Source organism: Bidens hawaiensis, unplaced genomic scaffold (genome assembly GCF_021521415.1).
Source record: "Bidens hawaiensis isolate Kalapana, Puna unplaced genomic scaffold, B.hawaiensis_p1.1 tig00069838_1, whole genome shotgun sequence".
NCBI lineage: Eukaryota > Viridiplantae > Streptophyta > Magnoliopsida > Asterales > Asteraceae > Bidens > Bidens hawaiensis.
The window spans coordinates 14,118-25,343 of NW_027502281.1; the positions used below are offsets into that span (position 1 = coordinate 14,118).

The 11,226-nt window shown below is 38.2% G+C and overlaps 1 protein-coding gene across 1 annotated transcript; it reads right to left on the minus strand.

The window, feature by feature from the left end:
• Window positions 1–8,194: 8,194 nt before the first annotated feature.
• Window positions 8,195–11,181, minus strand: LOC143605484 (uncharacterized). The gene is made up of 3 exons (XM_077081580.1): window positions 11,048–11,181; window positions 10,744–10,965; window positions 8,195–8,581 (listed from the first exon to the last, which is right to left on the minus strand). Exons 1-3 carry the CDS (start codon window positions 11,171–11,173, stop codon window positions 8,297–8,299), a joined length of 633 nt encoding a protein of 210 aa, XP_076937695.1. The 5' UTR covers window positions 11,174–11,181; the 3' UTR covers window positions 8,195–8,296.
• Window positions 11,182–11,226: the final 45 nt, after the last annotated feature.

Here is an 11,226-nt window from a genome sequence, read left to right on the forward strand (position 1 = left end):
ACGGGTTCATGCCGCAAGTCTTTTGGGAACAAGAAATGGTCCCTTGTCTTGTCCAGGATCGGGAGGGTAGTTGGATCACACGGGCACTTCAGCATTCACCCCACTGTATTATCAAACAGTTCGTTTAGCACTGATCCTTCACCTACATACACCGCATGGACAAACACTTAGAATATGATTAAAAAACGAGGGTCACGAAGTAATGATAAAACAAGTACTTACTCTTGTCTGCATTCACACTTAGAATATGGCCATATGCAGCTCATATCGGCCCAAACAAGAGCACCCTCATAAATCGCACGCATTGGGCTCGAGGCCTTGACCAAGGTATCGTGCCATGCTTGTCCTTCATGCCGTGTAAGTTGCAAATCATGAAATTTTTCGTTGAGTGGACGGTAGACCATGGTTATTGGAACCACTTTCTTTGAAATCCAAAAGAATTTCGTTCTCCATTCGTCTGTGCTCTGGGGAGGTTCAGTGCCAACTATTCCTGTCGATGTGGTGGAACAGTTGAACCAACTTCCCCGCACGTTCATCTTGTAGAACACTGCAAACTTGTCCACCTTGGGGACTGTTGGTGCATTTTGTGACCGTCGCTATGCAATTCAGACCAGCGGAACACCACAGGCGAAGTTAGCACAACTTCGCCTTAGGCGAAGTTAGAACAACTTCGCCAACGGCGAAGTTGTAACAACTTCTGCCTTAGGCGAAGTTATCACAACTTCGCCATAGGCGAAGTTATGAACAACTTCGCCTACTGGCCCAAGCCCAAGCCCGAGAAGATGTTTTGTCTATATATATGTGTGTCTTGTTTAGGTTTTGTATCCAGAAATTAGAGTATTGTGTGTTACAGTTTATTTGTCTAAAGAGAGACTGAGAGTGAGAGTCGTGTGGGACGACCCGAGGTAGAGCTCACCTCGGGTCGGCCGTCATTTGTTTACGAGTTTGGTATGTAATTCGTTTTGATTATTATATAAGAATCTGCAGATTTGTTTATCCCGTTCTTGTATTTGTTCGTGTATTTGTTCGTGTACGTGTTTGTGTTCTTTATCTTTACACCAATAAACGAGTCTAGGAGGATTCCGCACTCCTAGACCTCGTGCGGATCTCGTATCGATCGGCGACGCCCCCGGGGGGGGACCTACAGGGACTATGTTGTTGGCCCTGCAGATGAATTCGAAGTGTCGAATCCGCATAAGGCCAAAAGGATGAAGCTGTGATAGGTGGATTCCATGGCCAGTAAGGATGTTGCCCAAGAAATTGGTTATCGAAAACCTAAGATTCCCGGTTGTGAAATATTCTGCATATAAGGCCATCTTGCAGGGTGGAGGTTTATTGGCAGTAGACCCGGCGGCAGGGTACTCCCGGCCCACATTCCGGTGTTATATCATACGTCGATACGAGTTTCTCAAACCCAGATTGTTTCCAATTGATCTCGATAGACTCTATGGCTGGTGAAGTTGAAGCTTTCTTATCACCGTCCATTATTTCAGACGATAAGGGAATACAACGAGCAATGGTGAATAGTAGAGAATGGTTTCTGATCTGAAAGAAATAAAGAAGGAGATGACGATGTAAAGGCGATGAAAGTTTCACAAATCACTCCAAATGCCCAATTTATACCTATCGCGGTTAATGCGATGGGAAGGTTATAATGGAGAGAGAAAATGAAGGGTCAAGTGAGGGTACGCCACGTCATGCAGGAAAACCAAAAAAGGGAAAAATATGGTACACTAGCGTACATTTGATAGCCGGCACCGCCGTCACATCAACCATACGGCGCCTGCAAGCCTGTCACGTCGTCCTTTTATATGTTTATCTTCAAAAAGAAATATCTCCAAAAAGCACACGAAAAAAATTCAAAATCCCCATAAAATATCTTAAGTCCAAAATTTCCCACATAAAACTTCACACGGAAGAAACAATGGACTGGGGGGCTTATAGAGGTAGGGTAGTGAAAAGACCAAAATATCCTTGAAGAATTATCCGCAGGTCATTCAGAACTTCCTCAGAATTCACCCGGGGAACATTCCCAGCACCCACATAACTTAAGTCATAGGAAGATTAAAGGATAATTCCAGAGACCATCTGCGGGTTGAGGACTCCCTCAGAAGTCATGCGCAGGGTATTCCCTCTATGCGTAAAGATGACTAGAGAGTGACGTCAGCAAATCAGTTGTAACTAACTTCTTCCTAGAAGATTTATGAGAAAATTCTTTCTTGGGGAGCACGTGATGTAACTACAAACTAAGAGAGGATGGCTGGCAAGGTTGTTTAACCGTGCACATGGCCAGTTGCCTCGCCCTATCATATGCGAACACGTGTCTAGTTTGTTACAAAGAGCACTTCTAGAAGAGGACAGTTGTACCAATAATATTCTCCCTAACCACCGGCTATAAATACCCTCTCCATCATCACAATTTATTCATTCACACTTCACATATTACATCAATCACTTAAAGTACTTTCTCTCTCTTGAACTGTACTTATTCTCACGCCGGAGGGTGGTTACGGACTTATGGGAAGACCCCCCCCCCCCCCTATCCTTCTTGTAACGAGCTCACGGTGGTCTGTTTTGCGGGTTTCCGTCACCAGACTTGTGGAGTTGAATTTGTATCGTTGTATTATTCATTATTTGACCCATACCCTGTGGAACCTTCGGTCTAGCCTATCCAGGTTTAGATATGTGCTTCTTCAATTACTTTGTGAAATTCGAAAATTTTGTGTAAAACGGATACAATGAGAATTCTTAATTTCTTATGGGAGATAGGGTGATACGAAACTTACCCTTCGTTTGACAATATTTTCATTATTCGTATAGTCCTTGAGGGTGCCCATAAATAGGGTATTATAAATATAAAGCAACCTACCAAATAATAATCACACAACCACAAAAATGTTAGGATCTAGCACACATACAAAAACGGACAATAGAGTTTAGTGAATTGGACCATTTCGCGCGGTTGAAATGTTTGGTCAGACGGAGGCTAAGAATCCTTCCTTCCCACCGCATCCGAAGTGAGCTAAGGACTGAGTGACGTGTCAACGCTGCTAAATTGATGCCGGTGGTGGATCAAAGTAGCGTTTGACCCTCAGAAATGCAGCTTTCCCACAGTGGAAGGAAAGTAAATAGCGTAGAAAAGGTCGTGACTATTGTTGTTTGTTCCATACGGCGCTAGAGCTAGAAAGGTCTTATTTCGTGAAACGGAACATTAAGAAATAAGCGAAGATGAACACACGAGATTTACGTGGTAAAGTCAGCTGGCCTAAATTCACGAACTGCAACCGAGGTATTTTATTATTGCCATCTGCCACACTTGTGGGGAATTAGAATTACAAGAATTACAACATAAATAGAGAAAAATTACTAGGGTTCACAACTTAATCACACAAAAAAAAATATTAGCGGGCATTAAAAATAAAACGAGTTAGTCATGCCACTAGTATTCAATTAATTAAGTTGTCATTAAAAATGTTGTTATAAAACAGGTTTAGTTAAGCCTCCATAACCTAACGGGAAACCCTCGAAATAAAAGTAAAAATGAGCTAGATGGGAATAAATTTACAATCATCAATAATAGAGTAAACAGATAGATAATAATTATCTCAAGGTAAATCTTCAAGATGTATACCATTAAACTACAAATTGATATAGATGGAAGAATATCATACAAAACTATGTTATTTTCAATTCACAAGATTACAGCCTCAAGGACTATGTTAGGTAAAAACCCTTAAGGACTTTTTGATCAACTTAATAACGTGACATTATAGAGATAAGCGGTAGCATAAAGTATATGGATTCCAAAATGATTGACCCATAAGGATTACAATAAAGAACCTAATACTCAAAGAAAAGAAATACTTTGTATATCAGTCTATTGCATCTTTTTCTTCAAAAGGATGGTCTAAAAAATAGAAATGTATTCCTAATAAGAAAGATTCTTTAGTTTAAGGATTTTCTACCTAATTGAGTTACACGGTCGGACTAGAGGTGCACAAATCGGTTTTTTTGAAAAAACCGGTTCGGTTTTTAACCGGACCGGTTTTTTTTATCCAGAAAAAAACCGGTTCGGTTAATAACCGGACCGGTTATTAACCGGTTATTATTGCTGAAAACTCAAACCGGCCAAACCGGTTTGGACCGGTTTAGAAACCGGTTAGAACCGGTTATTAAACCGGTTTTTTTATAACCGGTTTTTAAAAACCGGTCTAACCGGTTAACCGGTTTTTTTTTTTTTTTTTTTTTTTTTTGCTTTAGGGTTTAGGGTTTCGTTGTTAGCATTCTTTGCTTGGAAGATTAAAAACACATAACTTTCATTTATAGCTTTTACATTAAAAATACAAACATTAAATCGTTATCGCATATTCGTAACTCAAAAATACAAACATTAAAGAATGCTTAGACACGATTACATTAACAAGTTGATGTTTGTTACTCATTTTCTTCGCTACCCGATCCCGAGCTATTCCTTAGGTAATCGTCGTACGCGGCTTCTTCATCGGTCATTGGTTGAGTGTGTCCTTGATTGACCTCGTCTTCATACAAGGCCGCCTCATAGTCCATTTCCCCCTCGAGTGAGCGTTGATGTTGTGCCCTGTCTAAAGAGTCCAAGTAATCCTTGTAGCAAATCGACATCTCTACAGCTGGTGGAGTGAGTCGAGTCCTCCTAATCGATATAACCCTGCCAGAAACAGAAAAAGCAGACTCCGAAGCTACCGTGGAAGCTTGGACCGTTAGTAAATCTTTGGCCATGGCGGCGAGGATCGGAAACTCATCCTCCTTACCTCTCCACCAAGCCAGCAAATCAAGACTTCTAAATTCATCCGGAGTCATGTGTTTCACAAAGTTGGTACCACCATACCTTCCAAGTTCACTGCTTGGGGTGTTTACCCTTTGACGTTTACCGGCGTCTTCCCAAATCATGTAGTACATCCCCATTTCAAGGTCGGTTTGGGATTGGGATTGGGCAACAGCTCTTAACGAGTCATGAATTTGGGAAGACGACCCGTATCTTGTAAGGTAAACATCATACATGTTTGCCAAGGTGGTGTTGAAATCATTCTTTAAAGTTTGGCTATAATAGGGGTTTTGATCGTCGTTTAACCCTAGCTCATCACAAATTTTTTCTATTAAAGCTTCAACACCACCAACATTGATGCAAGGGTTTAACGCAGCAGCACAGGTCAAAACAGCGGGTAGTTCTTGAAAATATTTTTTAAATTTTTCTTTCATTTTTACACCCATATCAAAATAAGGTGCACCCCTACAATGAAGGTCACTCAACTTTGTGCACATGACAGCAATTTTTGGTAAAGCAATGGGGCTTGTTGGATAGTAAACCCCGGATAAACTACTTGTGCAAGATTTAAAAATTTGAAGAACCTCCGTAACGATCTCAATCAATAACCAGTTTCTAGGATCGTACGGTGCACATTTACCCCTATTTGACAAAATTTGATGAAACGCAATTAACGATTGTTTTTGTTGGATGGCTTTCTCAAACATTTCACAAGTCGAGTTCCATCTTGTTGGACAATCCCAATTAGGCCCCAACCATTGACAGTTAGCTTCTTCACAAAATTTTTTGTATCTTGAAAATGTTGAATTGTTGCTAAAAACATCTCGTAACATTCTTTTAAAATTGTTTCTTTGCGTTTCGATCACGTTTAACCCATCTTGCACGGCCAAGTTGATAATATGTGCAATGCATCGGCTATGAAAAAACGCTCCATCACTTTATCCAAGATATTGAAAATGATAGTATTGTTGGACGCGTTATCAAACGATATTGAAAAGATTTTATCTTCAATCTTGTATTGTCGAATGACTTTATCCAAGAGTTTAAAAATATTTCTACCCGTGTGCGGGTAATCAAACAATTGAAACGCAACGGTTCGTTTCATCATTTGCCACGACCGGGGGTCAACCCAATGAGCCGTCACACAAATGTATGAGTCGGGCGAACCATTAGGTACCGACCACACATCCGTGGTTAAGTTCACACCAGTTTGTAAGTTTGAAAAGTATGAAATTAGTTCGGATTTAGCGTTTTTCCATGCTTTAAGCATATCTCTTCTAAGGGTCGAACGACTTACGTGTTGGTAGCGTGGTTGAACATACGTTTGCATCATCTGCGTGAATTGAGGGTTGTCGAAGTGGTTGAAAGGAAGTGATTGTTGAATCACAAAGTTGCCAAACTGTTGACGTACCGCTTCAAGGTCGTACGTAAACACCGTTCCTTGATTCGTCATCTCCGGCTGCGAACTACTTCCGGATTCGTCCTTCAAGACCTTGCAAGAGGGCTTTTCTACATGAGCTCTTAAACTGGAGTTTGCTTCTTTGTTATAAAACTTCAAACAATGTTTGCATCTAGCTTTTTGGGTTCCGTTAGACATTTCGCATAGGTCGAAATGTTGCCAAATATCTTGGTTTCGTTTCGTGGGGATGACCCGAACGACGGTTTCTCCCGTGTTCGAGGCACCCATGTTGACCGATGAAGCAGCACTTTGGGAGGCCATGATAATCGACTACGAATTAAGAGTGGTATACTCGAGTATGAAATAAACGACTACGAAAGAAGAGCGTTTGGAGTTGTATAATCGCGTATGAAATAAACGTTTAGAGCTTTTGGAGTTGTATAATCAAGTGTGATCTAACCAATACCCAACCTAAACTATATATAGATGTTTGTGGGGGTAAAATGGTAAAAAAACCAAAAAAAAACGGCTAAAAAACGGTCAAAAACACAAAAAAAACGGCTATAAGGCCGTTTGGTAACGTTCGAAAACCGGTTAAACCGGTTAACCGGTTATTAAAAAACCGGTTAACCGGTTTTTTTTATAACGGTAATAACCGGTTATTTTAAAAACCGGTTAACCGGTTTTTTAATAACCGGTTATTAAAAAAAACCGGTTTTTTTTATAACCGGTTATAAAACCGGTTTTGGGTCCAAAACTTATAACCGATACGTAAACCGGTTACGTAAACCGGTCAAACCGGTTTTTAAAAAAACCGGTTTTTAAAAAACCGGTTTTCGGTTAAACCGGCCAAACCGGTTCCGTAACCGGTTTTTTTGACCACCTCTAGGTCGGACGATGTGCCTTGGACCAAAAGAAGGGTGGGAGAGAGGTGTGTGTAAGGAGGGTAAGCATAATCTTGTTTAGGCGTGAGCTCATACGCTCGGTTTTCCATTTTACAGAGGCGTGTGGGGACACGAGATACGAAAGTGAAGACTACTTGTGTCAACAAAGGTATTGAAGCCAAGGTGTGGTGGTTAAAACCACCACCCATGTCACATTGAAATGCTTTAGTTTTTATTTTTGTTTGAACAACTAAGGGTTTAAATTTGAACTTCAAATCAGTTAATAACCATCATTCGGCGTGAGAATAAGTACAGTTCTAGAGAGATAAAGTACTTTAAGTGATTGATGTAATATGTGAAGTGTGAATGAATACCTTGTGATGATGGAGAGGGTATTTATAGCCGGTGGTTAGAGGAAATATTATTGGTACAATTGTCCTATTCTAGAAGTGCTCTTTGTAACAAACTAGACACGTGTCCGCATATGATAGGGCGAGGCAACTGGCCATGTGCACGGTTAAACAACCTTGCCAACCATCCTCTCTTAGTTTGTTACATCAGGTGCTCCCCAAGAAAGAATTTTCTCGTTAATCTTCTAGGAAGAAGTTAGTTACAACTGATTTGATGACGTCATTCTCTAGTCATCTTTGCGCATCGAGGGAATACCCTGAGGATGACTTCTGAGGGAGTCCTGATCGACCCGCAGATGGTCTCTGGAATATACTATTTTTATAGTTTTTAAAATTTGAAGTTCAAATTTAAACACTAGCCGCTCGTTTTATATGTGTTTTTTTGTTAACTTTGTGTTTTAGACATTTTAGAGTTGAAAGTTTATACATTTGAGTTGAAAGTGATATTTTAGAGTTTTAGATATTTAAAATTGAAAACTTTGTACAGAATCAAGTAAAACCAAGCCAAAACAAGTCGCTCGATTTCAAATCAAACCAAGTTCAAGCATAAAAGGTATCGCTCGTTTCTTTAAATTCAATCCGCTTGGTTCGGCTCCCTTTTAAACCAAAACAAGTACGAGCAAGGCTGCGTTCGATTCGTCCCGGTTCTCTTTGTGACAAAAAGAAAAAAACTAAACTACATACAGAATACTCAAAGGGTATACTTTTGCCAACAACAAGAAAATAAATAAATAAAATAAAACATTCAATTTATTTCCCCAAAACCTAAAAGAATAATTTAAACTGGAAACAACAAATTAACTTAATGCATTTTACACCTTGACAAACTCTTGTCAACACGCCCACAAAGTATCTCTAGGCATTGTGGACACATGAACCCGACTGCATCAACCATTGATTCTGCATCAACCGGCTTGGAAAGGAACTGTTTGTGGCACCATATGCATTCGGCCCTGAATGTGCCATCGTTATTAATGTTAATCACGGGTGACTCTATTCCGCCTGTCCTATGTGAACTAGAAGATGCTTCACCTAACTGTCTCTCATCATGGCCCACAATACCATTCTGACCACAGTCCGTTTGTGCCTACAAACAGAAGCTACTATTAGTTGCCATAATTTCCAATAAAGGATAACAATAACAATAATAATAAGAGTTAATACCATGAAAAACCAATATACCTTCTCACTTTCAAGAAAATGTCCCTCAACCTAAATTTGAAATATTAAATGTCGCTCAACTTGAAAATAATACGAGCGATAGTCACTAAACTATATTTTCTATATTAAAATCCCTAAACTTGCCTAAAATGCATATACTTGTGATTTAAATAAAATCATGATGATTTGTTAACTCTTGAATTGGACAAAATTTGATAAAGTAACATTCAATATTTTTGCAAAAAAGGAAAAAAAAAAAAAGTCTATACCATCATATTTTTACAAATTAAAAAGTTAAGAATACAGTATTTATATTTTTTTTTCAAAAGTATGAGCTTTTTATACAAGTTCAGGGGCTTTAATATACAAAAATCAGTTTGGTAATTTTTATGTCACATTTTAGAAGTATGAGCTTTTTTATGTCACATTTTACAAGAGTTTCCCGACTAAACTAAAGGAAAAATTCTATAGGGTGGCAGTTAGACCTGCAATGCTATATGGAACAGATTGTTGGGCCATCAAGAAGGCACAAGTGCGGAAGATGGAGGTAGCAGAAATGAGAATGCTACGTTGGATGTGTGGGCACACAAGGCTAGACCGAATAAGAAACGTTGTGTTTCGCGAGAGATTAGGGGTGGCGAACATAGCAGACAAGATAAGAGAGTGGAGATTGAGATGGTTTGGACATGTAAAGAGAAGACAGACGACGAATCCTGTTAGATCCGTAGAAAACATTACTATAGAGGGGAGGAGGGGTAGAGGACGACCGAAATTGACTTGGGATGAGAGGATTAGGCATGATTTGATAGACCTAAACCTCTCCGAGGACATGGTTGAGGATAGGAATTCGTGGAGAAGTAGAATTAAAGTTAAGGATTTTTAGAGAGAATTGAATACCTTAGGGCTTAGACTTAACTTATTTAGGTCACATACCATAATGGTATTTCCCTTACATATATTATTATTATTATTATAATTATTATTAGCTTTTATATAGCTGTTAAACTGTGATCTTATTATTAATATTATTATAATTAGTAGTAGTTTTTATATAACTGTTAAACTTTGATTTCCTTTATTTTGCTTCATACACATGTACTTAGAGCCAAGGGTCTCTCTGGAAGCCACCTCTTTATTCCTTTGGATAGAGGTACGGTGTGCCTACATCCCACCCTCCCCAGACCCTACTTATAGCTTTGCTATCGGTGGGATTTTACTGGGCATGATTGATTGATATTGATTGATTTTAGAAGTTGTGGGACTTCAATATGCCCAACTAGGTTGATTTAATTTTTCATGAAACATAAGTATATTGGTTAAAAAATAATAACAATAATAGTAATAATAACAAGGATAAATACCATAAAAACCCAACATACTTTTATTTATTTTTTCTCACAAAAGTCTCTCAACAATTTTTTGAACATTAAATTAGAACAAAGTTGTGATTTTTTTTAAAACAACTTGAAACTTGTACATCCAAATTGTTTTAATAAACAACCAGGAAAAAAAATATATAATCCATGTAAGAGAATAGGATAAACACGCAAGCAAAACAAATGAATATACCGGTTTCAACATTCAAGTTCAGTTGTTTTAAGAAAAAAATATGGAATTCTTTCAAAAATTTAACATGTAGAGGGACTTCAATGTGCCGAAAATTGTTGAGAAAATATCAAAAGTATATTTGTTTTTATGATAATTACCCTTTTTAAATAATGTTAAAATTCTAATTTAACAAAATTAGGTAGATTGACATTATATATTTTGGCAAAAAAAAATTATAACATCTTATTTTGACCAGCTCAAAAGATAACGATTCATTATTTAATTTTTTATGCGCATGTTAAACAAGTTTAGGAACTTTAATATACAAAAACTAGTTTACAGACTTTTACATGTACTTTTTTACAGGTTTTGGGTCTTTACTATACCAAGTTAGGTTGTCAGAATTTTTCTTAAAACAAGAAAAAGTAGATTGGTTCTTTTATGGTATTAAACATAACAGTAATACTAATAGTAATAATAATAACAACAGTAGTAGTACTAGTAACGATAATAATTATTAATGCAACAAAAGTTCCATACCTTGTCTGAAGTATTAGGTTTTTTTGGAAGCGCAAATACTCGGGTTGTTTTCTTGTGACAAATCGCGAGGTGTTTCTTGAGGCCAACTATGTCATCAAATGTGAGTCCACATGGTGTACACTCGATATGGGAGCCGATTTCAACATCATACAAGTCATCTGTTGCAAGCAACAGCTTATTATTTGCCTCATTAAGAGTCGATGAACTGGTGATTTCAATTATCTGCAAGATATTAAAAAACATGATTAAGCATTCATTTTTGGCAACCCATATTACAACAACAATAGCCTTAGATTGTACTTACCGATTTGAGCAACATACTACTACCATTGTTGATCTGTCTCATCTCCCCTTGCTTGGATGGACCAACATCTATCAAAGACTTGTCTTTTAGATAAACTGCAACATCCTTGCATGACTTAAATTGCATCCCTGTTGGACTGAATACATCAAGAAAAAACAATATTACATAAGATAGATGAC